The 15,884-nt window shown below is 53.5% G+C and overlaps 1 protein-coding gene and 1 long non-coding RNA gene across 2 annotated transcripts; one reads left to right on the top strand and one right to left on the bottom strand.

Annotated features, from left to right (window-relative positions):
* Nucleotides 1-2,642: 2,642 nt before the first annotated feature.
* LOC309352594 (gamma-secretase subunit Aph-1b-like) lies at nt 2,643-9,318 on the bottom strand. Its single transcript, XM_081881155.1, has 7 exons — nt 9,167-9,318; nt 8,702-8,872; nt 6,807-6,880; nt 6,326-6,448; nt 6,112-6,239; nt 3,159-3,282; nt 2,643-2,992 (listed from the first exon to the last, which is right to left on the bottom strand). Exons 1-7 carry the CDS (start codon nt 9,277-9,279, stop codon nt 2,955-2,957), a joined length of 771 nt encoding a protein of 256 aa, XP_081737281.1. The 5' UTR covers nt 9,280-9,318; the 3' UTR covers nt 2,643-2,954.
* A 445-nt stretch (nt 9,319-9,763) lies between these two features.
* On the top strand, nt 9,764-14,558 carry LOC309352586. Its single transcript, XR_014161387.1, has 2 exons — nt 9,764-9,924; nt 14,465-14,558. It is a non-coding gene; the product is annotated as an uncharacterized lncRNA (long non-coding RNA).
* The last annotated feature ends 1,326 nt before the right edge of the window (nt 14,559-15,884 follow it).

Here is a 15,884-nt window from a genome sequence, read left to right as displayed (position 1 = left end):
GGCGTCGGGTGGGCAGGCGCTAAAGGTTCTGCTGTGCACAAGAAGCGCCCCTGGAGTATTTCAGCTGCAAGAGCAACAGGAGCAGCTCCCTCTCTTGCTCTCACACTCACAATCTGATTCACGGCTTCATTTCTGTTGCTTGAGGCACCTTTCTTTTCTCATCCCGAAAACGTTTTTACTGGGTTTTACTGGCAATGTTACAACCAGGAGAAAGATGTACGGGGATGAGATGGAAGAGAAACGTAGCATTTCCGCACTTTCCTTTGGTCTCCTCTTCCTCTTCCCCTTTGTTTCCCGTTTCCGTTCCTTTCCTGTGGTTTCCTTGCCCACCAGCACTCTGGTCTGCCTGGATGGGATGGAAGCCTGGCTGGGCGTGGACTTCGCTGCGGCAGCTGCTGGGTCACAAAGGCCGCACACAGAGCATTTGTTGTGAACTGAGACCCTCTTGCACCCCACCCCCTTTTGACAAGAACCCACAATGGAACCAGGCCTTTATTGTGCCAGTTCTTTTTTGCGTTACAAAAAGGTTTGAAGCACATGCTCCCATCTCTGTCCACTTTTTAAAAGAGAGTCACAGATGTGCTGGGTTGGAAGGGACCCCTGGGGTCATCCAGTCCAACCCCCTGCAGTGCAGGAACCAAAGCTCAAGCATCCCTGATGTGAAGGACAACCCACCCTCTTCCCGGGGAGCCCCCTCCCTTGTTCAGTTCTGGGGGAAGCCTCCCCACCCCACCTGAAAGAGCAGGGCTTCAGGGAGACCCCAAAGGGCCCTGGGAATGGGGAGAGGGGGAGGCCTCAGAGCCAGCCCAGCCTGCTTCTGCCCCCAGAGGCTCAAGCTCTGCTGCTTCCGATGCCCTCTTGGCTGTGGGGTGTCCTTCGGCTGGGAAATGAAGTGTGGCCCTGGATCCAGGCGTGAAGACGATGCCCCACGACACAAGGCAGGGATGGGCAAAAGGGCCTTGGGCAGCACAGCACACCTCAACCATGCTGTGCACATACAAGGAAGGAGGTCTCCCTAGAAACTGCGGGTTGCAGAGGGTTGGACTAGATGACTCTTTGGGTCCTTCCAACTCCTCAATTCTACGACTACACAGGAGAGAGAAATGTCAGGATGCCATGGGTGAATGGATCAAGACCACTTTGCCAGACTGGCGCTGCCATGCCAGTTGTTCAAGAGAAATCAGAAGCCCAAGAGCACATAGACAAGTTTGGTGACTGAATTGCCATGGCCAATAAACCAGATGGGGGGGGGGGAGATGGGGAGGGCTGTAGCTCAGTGGTAGAGCCCCTGCTTTGCAGGTAGTAGTTCTCCAGGTGAATCCCCAGCATTTCGAGACAGAGTTGGGATATGGCTGAGGTTGAATGCAGGTGTATCCTTAGGGCATCAGTGAAGGGCGGTATAAAACTCAAACAAACCATGATGTCAGAAGCAGGATAAGCTCCAGGTCCCAGCAAAGGGAGAGGCAGTGAAAGAGCTCAGGCTTAATGCTCTCAGGATGCATCTTCATGGCAGTTATTTGGAGCTATATTACCTTTTTCCACGGTTGGAGGAGGAGGCTCATGTGGCCTTACCTGTGTAGTTTATCAAAGAAACTTGTGTTTCTTTCTATATTTGGGTGCGCTTCACATTGAAAAATTGTCCCAGAGTATACAGCGAAACAGGAGGCATTTTGGGGCCCTATTAGTACTAGCGTTGAAAACCCTGGATTAATTGAGGTCCAATTACCCAAAAGTATTTATTCATTTCATAGAACTGTAGAGTTGAAAGGGACCCTGAGAAGCATCTAGCCCAACCCTCTGCAATGAAGGAATCTCAACTAAAGCATCCATGGCGGGTAGCCATCCAAGCTGTGCTTAAAAACCTCCAAGGAAGGGGAATCCACATCCTCCAGAGCTGCCTTTCCCAACTTTGGGTCTCAAGCTGCTTTTGGACTACAACTCCCATCATCCCTAGCTAGCAAAACCAGTGGCCATTCCAAAAACAGCTGGAGGCCAAAGGTTGGGAAACACTACTGCAGAGGGAGACTCTCTCTTGACACCAGAAAGTTCATCCTGAGGTTTAGCTGGACTCTCCTTTCTTGTAACTTGAAGCCATTGGTATGAAGCTCACCCTCCAGAGCAGGAGAAAACAAGCTTGTTCCCTGTCCCATGTGGCAGCCCTTGGGATATTTGAGGATGGCTCTCCTATCTCCTCTCAGCCTCCTCTCTTCCAGGCTAAACAAAACCAGCCCCCACAACCGTTTCTCATCAGACAGGAAGGACACCAAAGGACATCTTGCCACCCCCAGAAACATAATCTGGACAGGAGGGGCCCCTCAAGCAACCAGCAGCCAACCCAGTCCTATTTCTCAGAGGATGCAGCCCCCTCTCTGAAGCCCCCCTCCCTCAGTGTAGCACCATCAACCCCACCACTGCCCACAGACAGGTGCGCACACACTGTGGGCCTCATCCAGCCTTTTTATTAGTACAAATGTGCAGAGATGTTCCCCCCCCCCATGAAAGAAAGAGGCCATGTGGGGCACTCTCCCTTCCCCAGTAACCCCCACCCCAATCCCCTCTCTCCTCTAAGCAGACCACACAGCTGGCTCTCCCTCTGCACCCCCACCCCACAGAGACAGATGCTCACCCCCCCCAACACCCTATGCCGGCACCTGTCATTCGCCCCAGCACCCCCAAAGCCCACCCCCTATTTAAACAATGCCAGCTGGCCAGAGCCAGGAACCCCTCTCTGGAGGGAGGGGGCTTTTGCTGCAGATTCACAGGGTCCAGGAGCTCAGCTGCAGCGCCCCTTGTGCCCAGACCTTCTACGGCAACTCGCCCCAAGAGGGGCTTCTAGGGGCAAGTCCAGCGGCCCCCTCCTCGGGCCCAGAAGCACTCCCAAAGGCACAGCAGCTGCGTCCTCCTTGCCTCAGCAAATGGCTCCAAAGGACAGGGCGGGGGAGCCCAGCGGGGCCTCAGGATCCGGGTGGTGCCGCTGTCCCATTCCGCAGGCCTGTGGAAACAGACAGAGGGGGTCAGAGGCAAAGAGCCTGAGACCTCAAGCCCCAGGAGATGGAGGGGTCAACTCCAGGGAGAGCCAAAGGCCTCTGGGTGGGTTGCTGCTTGGAGCCAGGGTGATGGGGATTGCGGCTCCTGGGGCAACCTCTGGCCATACTTACACAGGAGGAAGTGGCGCAGGTTCTCTTTGGAGCCGCCAGAGACAAGGAAGGCCCAGACGGCAGCACCTGCCATGAGCAGGTAGGCAGGGAGGAGGCTCCCCAGGTAGATCGGGTTCCAGAACGTCTGCAGGAAGGGAGACAACATCACATTGCAGTAGACAAGCAGGGCGGGGAAGCGAATGCTTCTGGAGGAAGAACTAACTAACAAAAGGCATTTCCATAGGGACAAATGTCAGGTTTTGCAATTAGACGGGAAGAACCAAGTGCACAAATATAAGATGAGGGACACCTGGCTTGCCAGCAAAGCATGTGAAAAGGATCCAGGGGTCTTAACTTGAGTCCACCGTGTGATGCAGCAGGGAAAAAAGATTAATGCTATTCTAGGCTGCAGCATCAACAGATGTACAGGGGTATCTCTGGTTGCGAACGGGATCCGTTCTGGAGGCCCATTCGCAACATGACTAGAACGCAACCCACAGCAGCGCGTCTGCGCACGCACGGGTTGCAATTCACTGCGTCTGCGCATGTGTGAGCGGCGAAACCTGGAAGTAACCCTTGCCGGTACTTCCGGGTCGCTACGGGATGCAACCTGAAAAAATGTATCCTGAAGCCAGCGGCATGAGCTATGACTGTAGTCAAAAGGCTCCCTTGGGCGGTGGTGGAATCTCCTGCCTTGGAAGGTTTTCAGCAGAGATTGGGTGGTCATCTGTGAGGGATTCTTCAGCTGTGGTTCCTGCACCGCAGGGGGTTGGGCTAGATGACCTTTGGGGTCGCCTTTCAGCAACAACTCTGATTCTAACCTAGGATTTTGAATCGCTATATGCGAAATGTAAGGTGAAGAAGGGCAAGAATTGAGTTTCATTCTGAATGAAACTTTTCCATTCTCTCCTTTGCAGGATAGTTCTCAAATGTGCTGCTGCTTTTCTTGTCTTTTTAGGATTTTTAGAATGTCCTTAAGAACTTGCTCCTACCCGTCATCTAACAATTGGCCTGTTCAGATTTCTGCTGGTCTGACAACTGAATGGAAGAAGTATCTCAGACCTGCCTCACCCTTTGGCTGCCAGCAGTGTGTTGGGGGGTGAGGCCTCTCAGAGGACCATCACGGCCCCCTTTCATGGTGACCCAGACACTCCATTCACCTTGTTTCAGGTGTGCTGGCCCAGGTCAAAGAGGGTGTGTCAACACCCCCCCTCCAATACGGCACCTGAGCTCCCCATGACCAAAGTGCTGGGTTCAGGAAGCCGCTTCAGAGCTCTCTCGGCACAGGTGAGGGCAGAAGGTGCCCAGGAACGCCTATGCTGGGTCTTGGGAAGATGGGACAGGAGAGGCAGGGAAGGGGGGAAGAGCAGAATGGAAGGGGGTCCCCAAGTCTGGGGCCAGCCCTTTCTCCCCCCCCCCCACCCAGTGCACCTGGGAGCTGGCTGCTGCTTCCTGAACCAGTTTCTCCATGAATGCACCATCGCAGAGGCCGGGGTGTGGCAAGGGGCACCTCTCTGACTCAGCGTGGGAAGGAGGTTGCGCCTGCGGCAGCCCAGATCCTGGAGGAGCATCATGGGGGGGGGGAGGTGTCTCACCATCCACCCTGATCCCTAAGCATGCACTGGCTGCCAGTGGGCAACTGGGCCTGGCTGGTTGCACCCACAGACTGGAGCGACTTGGGAGCCCAGCGCTTGGGACAAGAGCTCCTTCTGTGGGGCTCCTGCAGGGCTGGCCTGACTTGAGGCAGCAGCCCAGGGGCAAGAAGCAGGGCCTTCTCGGTGGTGGTGCCCCCTTGACGCAACTCCCTCCCAGGGGATTTTCAACTGGCTCCCGCATGAGAAGCATTTGGGTACAAGGTAAAAATGGCTCTGTTTGTCTTGTTTTCAGGGACTTTCAAGGATCTATTCCTTAGGGAGCTTTTGGAGAGCTGCTTCTCCTCAGCTGGCTTTCCCATTCTCCTTGGACCTTGCTGAGCTGCTTCCTCTCAACATGAAGAGACTAGCATGGTCTTCCCCATCCTTTCATGCCATTCCCATTCCCCCCCGAAGCATTTCCATTTCTGTGGACATGGACGGATTCCCTCCATGGAGCAGCTTCACAGATTCCACTCAAAGCTCCAATTAGACTTCTCCATCACACGTCTCCCTCCCCTGTAAAACTTGCTTCTGTGGTAATACTAATTTTATACCAGAAGTTCTTCTAACTTTTGCATAAAGACTGCAAACACTTTGGGGACTCCTCTTCTTTTTACCTGGGACATGACTTTGCAGTGCTGAATTTTCTATTTGAGAGGCAGATACAGACTGTTTTATGCTGGCAATTAAATGTAGCTAAATAACAGCAAATTCAACGCAATTTCTCTGGAGATTCATTTTAAAACAAAACACAAAAAAACTATTAAAATACTAAATACTAGCAAGTTAAGAACAGTTGGGAATTTGGAAGACCCAAGTCAGTATTATTTCACTTATTCCTTTATGATTTAGATTAATGCACTTTCCTACTTCTTAAGGGAGCTGGAATGGAGAGTGTGGAAGAGACACCCCATAGCAGCCGGAGAGGATGGCAGTGCTTTCCGTCTCCCCTTCCCAGCCCCACATCACTGCCAGTCACCGGCAGCGGAAGGGGGTGGGCGGCAGGGAGCTCAGCACAGAGCAGGCGCAGTGTCAAGGTTGCACCACTCGACCCCAAGCCCCTGCCCCCCCCCCATGGCAGCTGCTCCCTTCTCTGCCCTTTATCGCCCAGGATTTGTTTTTGGTAGCTTGACTTCATTGATGCCATTATTTTATATTCCATTTATTCTTTTATCCTTCCTTTATAATAAAAGAATAAATGTTGCACCTGATTTGTTTATTATGCAATATACTGTTTGTTTTATGCTACACCTTTATAGCAAATAAATAAATAAACGAACCCTGTTTTTGGTAAGCAGCAGCATGAGAAGTGAGCCCCTCTCTGCCCTCCAGCTACTCACCAGGCCAGAGACGATCAGGTGGGTGAGCACCACAGCCCCCACTTCCCACCACTGCTTGGTCTCACAACCGTGGAAGAAGATGATCCCCCAGAAGGTGTGCAGAAGGACCAGCACCAGCGTCATGAAGGCTGTGGCGGGAGAGAGCATCCGTTAGGCAGGGAGGAGGCAGGCCAGAGGTGGGCGGGGGGGACGGGGAGCCTCTGGAGACCCTTACCTGACGTCAGGAAGTAGAGCTGGGAGTCCCCGTGGATGCCCACCGTGCCTGGCCCCAGAGCGTCCGCCAGAAGGTTGATCATAGAGAAGGCCCCACTCATGAGCCCAAAGCCCAGGCCGGCCACTGCGAGGAAGAAGCCGTGGTGCACAGAGTCAGACCGTGGGACCCTCCCACCCCCGCCTCAGACCCAGACATTTCACCAGGACTGCTCCCAGAGCCTCCCCCATCTTCTCCACCCCTTCCTGCACTGCTCTTTTCCCTCCCAGAATGGAGATGGCTCAGCCCCAGATTGTCTGGACGGGGGGCGGGGCGCTCAAGCAGCCCCTCCCATGGATATAGAAGTCAGACCCCTCTGAATAAAGTGGGACCCCACCCCCCACTTTCAGCCCTCCTTTCTCCCTCCCTCCCAATCCCCAAGGGAGCCTGGGCTGAGAGCCCCTGCGTTTTGCCCATTTCTCTTCCCTGCCCTCTAGAAACGCACCGTACGCCATCTGCTGGATGGAGATGGGAGAGCAGCCATCTTCACTCAGGGCCAACAGCCCCTCAATCGCCTTCCTGGTCAGGGGAGAGAATGAATCCTGAGTTTTGTACTGGAAATCTTCAGCATATCTCACCTTAAGTACTTTGGCCTGTCTTAGAACCCGAGAATTGTAGAGTTGGAAGGGACCCCCAAGGGACCCCCTCAGCAAGGCAGGAATCACAACTAGAGCCTGCAGGTACAGATAGGTAGCCGTGTTGGTCTGCCATGGTCAAAACAAAATAAAAAAATTCCTTCCAGTAGCACCTTAAAGACCAACTGAGTTAGTTCTAGGTATGAGCTTTCGTGTGCATGCACACTTCTTCAGATACACATTGCAGGCTTGGTGCAATGTGATGGGCACCCTTCCTCTCTGCCTCTCTTTTCAACTTGATTTCAGGAGAATAACGTCTGCGCAGAAGAAACCCCCAGCCAAGCTGATGATTGGAGTCCACGCAAGGCAAGCCTCCCTGCTTGCCTTCACAGTCATGGGGCAGCCCACCATCTCTCCCGATGGGGCTCCTCACGGGTGGCGCTCATCAGGATTAGCCTTCGAGGGGAATCTCTGAGCTCCAGAGGTGGATGGGGGGGGGTCCTGCAGACCAGACAGGCACATTGGCTTCAATGGGACCAAAGGCCCAGGAAAGAGCCCTCGCTACAGGCAGACCAGCATCTCCTCTGCCCCCGCAGCAGCCATTGCTGTGTCTGCCAAGCCCCTGTGGTGGACTGTGGGGCAACCCACATCATTTTGCCCTGGAGTCTCCTCCACCCCACAGTCCTCATGGGGGTCGGGGGAGGTGCAACAGGTTAGTGCTGGCAACAGGAAGGATCATTGCGCTGGCAGCAAAGTGCAACCTTGGAAGGTAAGATTATGGGGGGAAGGCAGGCCTTCCGCATGGTGAGATGTGTCAGAGCCCAAAGAGATCCGAGTAAAGGAAGAAGCAGGAAGGGTCCAAGGTGCAGACTTCCACTGCAGCTCCTCCTCCTCAGTGTAAGAGGAGTGCTTCCTCTGCTTGCTGCCTCCCTGTTTGGCTTCCCATGCTCTTGCCCAGCTAGAGGCTGTGGGATCGTGACCCTCAGGCCTGGGTGGGAATCCCTGCGCATCAGTCCAAAATGCCCGGGGAAGGGAAGACATTCTGATGCACAAGCAGACAGGCTCAGGGAGGTTACAGGGAGACCCAATATTCAATCAGCCTAAGAATCTGCTCTGATAAGCCTCTTCATATACCAGTTTAATCTGTATTTTCTCATGGCGCTACATTGCTTTATGCAGCTTTGTTTCCTTCAGATTACTGACATCTATAACATTGCCACAGGTCCCAGGAAGTATGAAGAGGCAGGGGAGAGCCCTGCACCCCCCCCCCAGCCTCCCTCCAGGATGAACCCCTAACCAGCCCCCCTTGTCTGTGGCTGCTCAACCCACCACGGACAGGAAGAGGGGGAGCTGGCTGGTGCCCCCACATCCCTCCACCCACCTGGCCCTGCACTGCCTGCCCTGACCGGCAGCAGCCACAGCAGCCACAGCAGTCAGGCAGAGGCTTCTCCCGGTGCTGCCAGGCCTTCTTTTCTGGGGGTCAAAAATGGGCACCTGGACAATCTGTGGCATCAAGTGGCGTAATGGGTCATGGGCAGCATCATTTTGCCCAGGCCTGGTATCAGGCTGGTTGGGCGGTGACTCCCGGGGGGCCTCGCATGCCCCGCAGCTTCCACCACTGCTTCTCCCCCCCCCCCCCAGGGTTTGTCGCTGGGTTGCTGGGAGGGAGGGTCCCCTTGGCAGGTCAGGACGTGGCTTTAAAGGGACCCTTCCTGGCCCAAGGCTGTAGCCCCCCCCCGCCCCCCCCCCGCCCGTGTGCCCCTACCTGAGCAGCTTGTAGTAGAGGAAGCGGAAGGCCTCCTGCAGCAGCACCGAGAAGATGACGCCGAAGATGAGGAGGCCCCTCTGGAGCGCCTCGTTGGACGGGTCGCTGGCCTTGGCCGCGATGAACCAGACCAGCGAGGAGAAGAGCAGCGAGGCCAGCCAGAAGAAGGCCCTGCAGCCGGAGGAGAGGAGAGGAGGGCCAAGGTCACCGGCGCCCCCCAGCCTGGCCCAGGCATCGCCCCCCGCCCCCCAAGCCCCCCGGCAGCCAGAGGCGCAGCTAGCTGCTGCAGCACATACTGGGCACCGGGGGCGGCGCGCCGATGTCTCTCCCCCCCCCCGCCCCCCGGGATGACACCGGGCCGGGCCGCACCCCCGAGAGAGGCCGGGCCCTGCGGGGAGGGGGCGCGGTCTGCGGGGGGGGGCTTTCCGGTCCGCCTCCCCCCCCGCCCCCCCCCCCGGCACTGACCCTGCGATGAGGATGATGATGCGCAGCGGCTCGGCCACCACCGTCAGCAGGAAGAGCGCCAGCGCCGGCCCGAAGGCGATGAAGGCGCAGCCGAAGAAGACGGCCAGAGTCATGGCCGCGCTCAGGCCGCGCTCCCAGCCCCGACGGGGCGTCGCCGCGATGCCAGCCCAGCCGGTCCCCTCGGCCGCCCAGGAAGACGCGCCGCTTCCGCCCTCCTGACATCACATCCCGGCCCGGCGCCGAGGGCTCCTCCTCCTCCTCCTCCTCCTCCTCGGGCCCGGGAGGCGGCGTCGCAGGGGGGGCGGCTCAGGGGCTCCCGGGCGCCTTCCGATCCGGGGCGAGAGGGACCCCCCCCCCAAGGCCGTTCCCGGGCGCGGCTGGCGGGCGGGCGCCCCGTCCGTTGCCAGCGAGCGCGCGGCTTCGCTCCCGCTCTTCGCGACCCGCAACCGGAGTCGAATGGGGGGGGGGGGCGGCGGCCGGGGAGCCAGGCGGCGGCCGAGCCCAGGGGAAGGGCAGGGCCCATCGGCTGCGGGGGGCCCTCGGAGTGGGGGGCTGGGAGTTGCAGCTGCCGAACTCTTGCCGTGGGGAGAGGCACGCCCCCTCCCGCCCCCTTTGCAAACTGGGGGCGCCATCTAGGAACACGGGGGACGGAGCGGATCTTGACTTGCTGGGGGGGGGTGGAGGGGAGCTCAAGGGGACACAGTACCGGCACCTTTTTTCAAATGTAAAAGCGTGACACTTCCTGTAACAACTTCATGGTGAGCACGGGCATCTTTTTCTATAAATATAAAAAAAGCACTAAGGCAAAGTCTCCCATGATATTCTTGCAAGTCTCCCATGATATTCTTGCAAGGAGGTTGAAGGAGGTAACTGTTAGGTGGATTTGTAGCTGGCTGACTGACCGAGCCCAAAGAGGACTCCTTAATGGATCTTCCTCATGCTGGAGAAAAGTGACAAGGGGTGTGTCACAGGGTTCTGTCCTGGGCCCCTTGTCCTTCAACATCTATAAATGACTTAGATGAAGGGATTGAGGGGATGCTCATCCAATTTGCAGATGACACCAAACGGAGGGATGGCCAATGCCACAGAAGACAGAAGCAAGATTCAAAATGAGCCCAGCAGCTTGGAGAATTTGGCACAAGCTAACAAAATGAATTTCAACAGGGACAAATGTAAGGTTCTGCACTTAAGCAGGAAGAACCAGATGCACACATATAAGATGAGGAACATCTGGCTTACTAGTAGGACATGTGAAAAAGATCCAGGGGTCTTAGGACCACAAGCTTAACATGAGTCCACAGTGTGATGCAGCAGCAGAAAAAGCAAATGCTACTCTAGGCTGCCTCAACAGAAGTCTAGTGTCCAGATCAAGGGAAGGCATAGTCCGGCTCTCCTCTGTCTTGGTCAGACAAACATCTGGAATACAGTGTCCAGTTCTGGCCACCAGAATTCAAGGAGGATGTTGACAAGCTGGAAGGTGTGCAGAGGGTCTGGGAACCAAGCCTTATGAGTTGAAGGAGCTGGGTATGTTTAGCTTGGAAAAGAGGAGACTGAGAGGAGATATGAGAGCCATCTTTAAATCTCTAAAGGTTGTCATAGAATCATAGAGTTGGAAGAGACCACAAGGGCCATCGAGTCCAACCCCCTGCCAAGCAGGAAACACCATCAGAGCCCTCCTGACATATGGTTGTCAAGCCTCTGCTTAAAGACCTCCAAAGAAGGAGACTCCACCACACTCCTTGGCAGCCAATTCCACTGTCAAACAGCTCTTACTGTCAGGAAGTTCTTCCTAATGTTTAGGTGGAATCTTCTTTCTTGTAGTTTGGAGCCATTGCTCCGTGTCCGCTTCTCTGGAGCAGCAGAAAACAACCTTTCTCCCTCCTCTATGTGACATCCTTTTATATATTTGAACATGGCTATCATATCACCCCTTAACCTCCTCTTCTCCAGGCTAAACATGCCCAGCTCCCTTAGCTGTTCCTCATAAGGCATCGTTTCCAGGCCTTTGACCGTTTTGGTTGCCCTCCTCTGGACACGTTCCAGTTTGTCAGTGTCCATCTTGAACTGTGGTGCCCAGAGCTGGACACAGTACTCCAGGTGAGGTCTGACCAGAGCAGAATACAGTGGCACTATTACTTCCCTTGATCTAGATGCTATACTCCTATTGATGCAGCCCAGAATTGCATTGGCTTTTTTAGCTGCCGCGTCACACTGTTGGCTCATGTCAAGTTTGTGGTCAACCAAGACTCCTAGATCCTTTTCACATGTACTGCTCTCAAGCCAGGTGTCACCCATCTTGTATTTGTGCCTCTCATTTTTTTTGCCCAAGTGCAATACTTTACATTTCTCCCTGTTTAAATTCATCTTGTTTGTTTTGGCCCAGTTCTCTAATCTGTCAAGGTCATTTTGAAGTGTGATCCTGTCCTCTGGGGTGTTAGCCACCCCTCCCAGTTTGGTGTCATCTGCAAATTTGATCAGGATGCCCTTGAGTCCATCATCCAAGTCGTTGATAAAGATGTTGAATAAGACCGGGCCCAAGACAGAACCCTGTGGCACCCCACTAGTCACTCTTCTCCAGGATGAAGAGGAACCATTGATGAGCACCCTTTGGGTTCGGTCAGTCAGCCAGTTACAAATCCACTGAGTGGTAGCATAGTCAAGTCCGCATTTTACCAGCTTCTTTACAAGAATATCATGGGGCACCTTGTCAAATGCCTTGCTGAAATCAAGGTAGGCTACATCCACTGCATTCCCTTCATCTACCAGGCTTGTAATTCTGTCAAAAAACGAGATCAGGTTCGTCTGACATGACTTATTTTTCAGAAATCCATGCTGGCTATTGGTGATCACAGCATTCCTTTCTAGGTGCTCACAGACTGTTTGCTTAATGATATGCTCCAGAATCTTCCCTGGTATTGATGTCAGACTGACTGGGCGGTAATTATTTGGGTCCTCTCTTTTCCCCTTTTTGAAAATAGGGACAACATTTGCCCTCCTCCAGTCTGCCGGGACTTCGCCTGTTCTCCAGGAATTCTCAAAGATGACTGCCAGTGGTTCTGAGATCACATCTGCCAGTTCTTTTAATACTCTTGGATGCAGTTCATCTGGCCCTGGAGACTTGAATACATCTAAACTAGCCAAGTATTCTTGTACTATCTCCTTAGTTATTCTGGGCCGTGTTTCCTCTGCTGAATCATTTGCTCCAAATTCTTCAGGTCGGGCATTATTTTCTTTATCGGAGAAGACTGAGGCAAAGAAGGCATTGAGGAGTTCAGCCCTTTCTGTGTCCCCTGTTTGCATTTCACCATCTTCTCCTCTGAGTGACCCCACTGTTTCTTTGTTCTTCCTTTTGCTACGAACATACCCATAAAAGCCTTTTTTGTTGCTTTTAACCTCTCTAGCAAGCCTGAGTTCATTCTGTGCTTTAGCTTTTCTGACTTTGTGTCTACACGTGCTGGCTATTTGTTTGAATTCCTCTTTGGTGGTTTCCCCCCTTTTCCATTTTTTGTACACATCCTTTTTAAATCTTAAGTCAGTTAAAAGTTCTTTAGATAGCCACCCTGGCTTCTTTAGGCACCTTCCATGTTTCCGTCTCATTGGTATTGCCTGAAGTTGTGCTTTTACTATCTCCCTCTTAACAAACTCCCAGCCATCATGAACTCCCTTTCCTTTTAGTATTACTGTCCATGGGATCTCACCCAGCACTTCCCTAAGTTTTATGAAGTCGGCTTTCTTAAAGTCAAGAAACTGAGTCCTAGTATGCTTGGCTGCTCCTTTCCGCTGTATAGTAAACTTCAGAAGAGCATGATCACTCGCGCCTAATGATCCTTCCACTTCTACCCCACTAACCAGGTCATCAACATTGGTTAGGACCAGATCTAAAATAACTGTTCCTCTTGTTGCTTCTCCCACTTTCTCGACAATGAAGTTGTCTGCAAGGCCAGTGAGGAATCTGTTTGACCTTATGCTCTTGGCTGAGTTTGACATCCAACAAATATCCGGGTAATTGAAGTCCCCCATTACTACTATCTCCCTTCCTTTTGCATGCTTGGCCATCTGTTCCAGGAAGGCATCATCTATGTCCTCCGTTTGGCTTGGGGATCTATAGTAAACTCCCACAATGAGGTCCCTGTTATTCTTCTCTCCCTTAATTTTGACCCAAATGCTCTCACTTTGGCTTTGAGGTTCTAAATCTTGGATCTCTTCACAGGTATACACATCCCTGACATATAACGCCACTCCTCCTCCTTTCTTGTCTGGTCTGTTTCTCTGAAATAGATTGTATCCCTCCATTATTACATTCCAATTGTGGGACTTATCCCACCAGGTTTCAGTGATGCCTATTATGTCATATTTAGTTTGCTGTACCAAGAGCTCAAGCTCATCTTGTTTATTTCCCATGCTTTGCGCATTAGTGTACAGACATTGAAGTCCATTAATCATTCCCCCGTGTCTCTTATTTAAGGATTTTTTCCTCCCACCACTAGGTCTGCGTGCTGTTTGCTCCATTTGGTCTATGACATTTGGACGATCATCGTCATCAATTGATAGACTCCTACCTTCAGGAGCACTGTCTCCCTCCCCCACATTAGTCAGTTTAAAGCCCTCCTGATGAGGTTTCTGAGATTTTTGGCAAAAACATTCCTCCCAACCGTTGTGAGGTGCAGCCCATCGCTTGCCAGAAATCCATCTTCAAGAAACTGCAGTCCATGATCTAAGAATCCAAACCGTTCCTGTTTACACCATTTGCGAAGCCAGCTGTTCACTTCCACTATTTTTCCCTCTCTCCCTTGGCCACGTCGTTCAACTGGGAGGACAGATGAGATGACAATTTGTGCATTTAATTGCTTCAGTTTCCTGCCCAGAGCCTCGTAGTCTCTTTTGATCTTCTGGAGGCTATTGCTTGCAGTGTCATTGGTTCCCACATGAACCAAGAGGAAGGGGTATTTGTCAGTGGGTTTTATGATTCCTTGCAGTCGTTCAGTTACATCTTGGATCTTAGCCCCGGGGAGACAGCACACTTCCCAAGACATCTTGTCAGGCCCACAGATCACTGCTTCTGTTCCCCTTAGTAGGGAATCCCCTATCACCACTACACGCCTCCTCTTAGGTCTGGTCGGGGTTCTTCCGTGAGCTGTCCGTTCCAAGGTCGCCTGCACATTCCCTGAGGACTGACTTTGCTGCTCGTCTTCATATACCTGATCGACTGTAATGAGGGAGAGATCCTCAAATGGAGTCTGCTCTTCGTCTTCCATGCTAGAAAGGAAGATGAAGCAAGCTTGTTTTCCTGCTCTGCAGGGCAGAACTCAACCGGCTATAGACTGACAGTACACCAGAAGGAACCATCTGAGAGCAAGAGCTGTTAACACAATGAAACGGACTCTCTGATGAATTCTTTAGCTGTTTTATTCTGCACTGCCAGGGGTTGGGCTAGATGACCCTTGAGGTCCCTTCCAATTCTACAATGCTATGAAATTTAAGGTGTATTTATTTTGCAGCAGTGTGCATCACTGTACATTTATTTTCACCGAGCTGCAATTGCCCTTTTACTGCTTATTCAGCCGCCTGAGGAATCCTCACAATGCCTTTTGGGGTGACGCCTCATTGGGCGTCAACATAAAACCTTTCCCCCGCTCTTCTTGCCTCCAACTTCCTGGATCCTCGTGCATCCCTTTTTGATTGACCACTTTCACATCCTCAGGTTGGGAAGCTGAATGATCTCAAGCTTACACTAGTTCTCCCCTCCTATCCAAAGCACCTGGCGGGCTCTGCTAGGCAACTCCCCAGGGCAGAAATGAATCCCTGCCACCCTCACACCTGGGGCCACGAGAGAGAGCATGGGTGTCAGAGCTCTGCAGAAGGGCAAGACAGCCTCATCCAGCACATGAGGAACCCCACCCCACCCCACCCCAAGGGGTGCAGCAGGATGGTTGCCCCAGGGTCTCCGGCACCCAGCAGGCATTGCAGCCAGACCTGGAAGCCTCCCTCCTTCCTACAATTAGGTGGGCTAAGAAGTGTCTGTGTCCCACCCGCACGCTGAGGGCCAGGTCTGCATCTACCTCCTCTTCAAAACATGGAAGGTAGGTGCTGGTTCCATTTCCCCCACAGTGACTGTGTCCATTCCTCTAGGGCTCTTGGCCCCCCAACAGGGATCTCCTCTGGCTGGCGGCTTGCCCAGTCAGCTCCTCCTCCTCCTCCCTGCCTGGCCAGCCAGCCTGCCTCCCCTCAGGCCCCATTGTGGGCTGCAGCTGTTTGTGGAGCACCTGGCTTGGTGTGCCGAAGAAGAGTCCAGGGTCCATCCCACCTAGAGAGCAGCTGCCAGCCAGTGCAGACAACACTGAGCTACATGGCTACATTCTTCCAAGGACTGGCTCCTCCAAACGCCCTCTCAGACACCCCTTGCCTTCTCCTTGGAGTCAACCACCATGAGGCAAGGGTGGCAGAGCCACAGGGCAGCAGATCAAAGAAAAGCATTGCCTCCAGGGGCCCCACAAATCGAAGGCGCTGCTGCTCTCCTCCCCTAGGGAGCAAATGGCAGGTGCCATTTGCTCTGGGGTCTCCTGGGCGCTGCACTCACCCCTTAATCCCAGGGGGGTTGTGGTTCACCTCAGGTGTCAGCCCAGACCACCCCAAAAATAAGAGGGGCCACAGCTCTTCCCTAGCACTCCCCCACCCCTCAAGGGAGTATCCACAAATACCTTAGTCTCCCCCCTGAGGA

This window comes from Podarcis erhardii (assembly GCF_964252035.2).
Source record: "Podarcis erhardii genome assembly, chromosome: 11".
NCBI classification, from domain to species: domain Eukaryota; kingdom Metazoa; phylum Chordata; class Lepidosauria; order Squamata; family Lacertidae; genus Podarcis; species Podarcis erhardii.
This window is presented reverse-complemented; position numbering and strand designations above follow the sequence as displayed.

Excerpts from the sequence above, each read along its gene's own strand:
- LOC309352594 (XM_081881155.1), bottom strand. The coding sequence starts at position 9,279 with ATGACTCTGGCCGTCTTCTTCGGCTGCGCCTTCATCGCCTTCGGGCCG. Across the intron at positions 8,873-9,166 it reads ATCATCATCCTCATCGCAGG|GGCCTTCTTCTGGCTGGCCT; the intron begins GTCAGTGCCGGG and ends CTCCGGCTGCAG. Across the intron at positions 6,240-6,325 it reads GCTCTACTTCCTGACGTCAG|CCTTCATGACGCTGGTGCTG; the intron begins GTAAGGGTCTCC and ends CTCCCGCCACAG.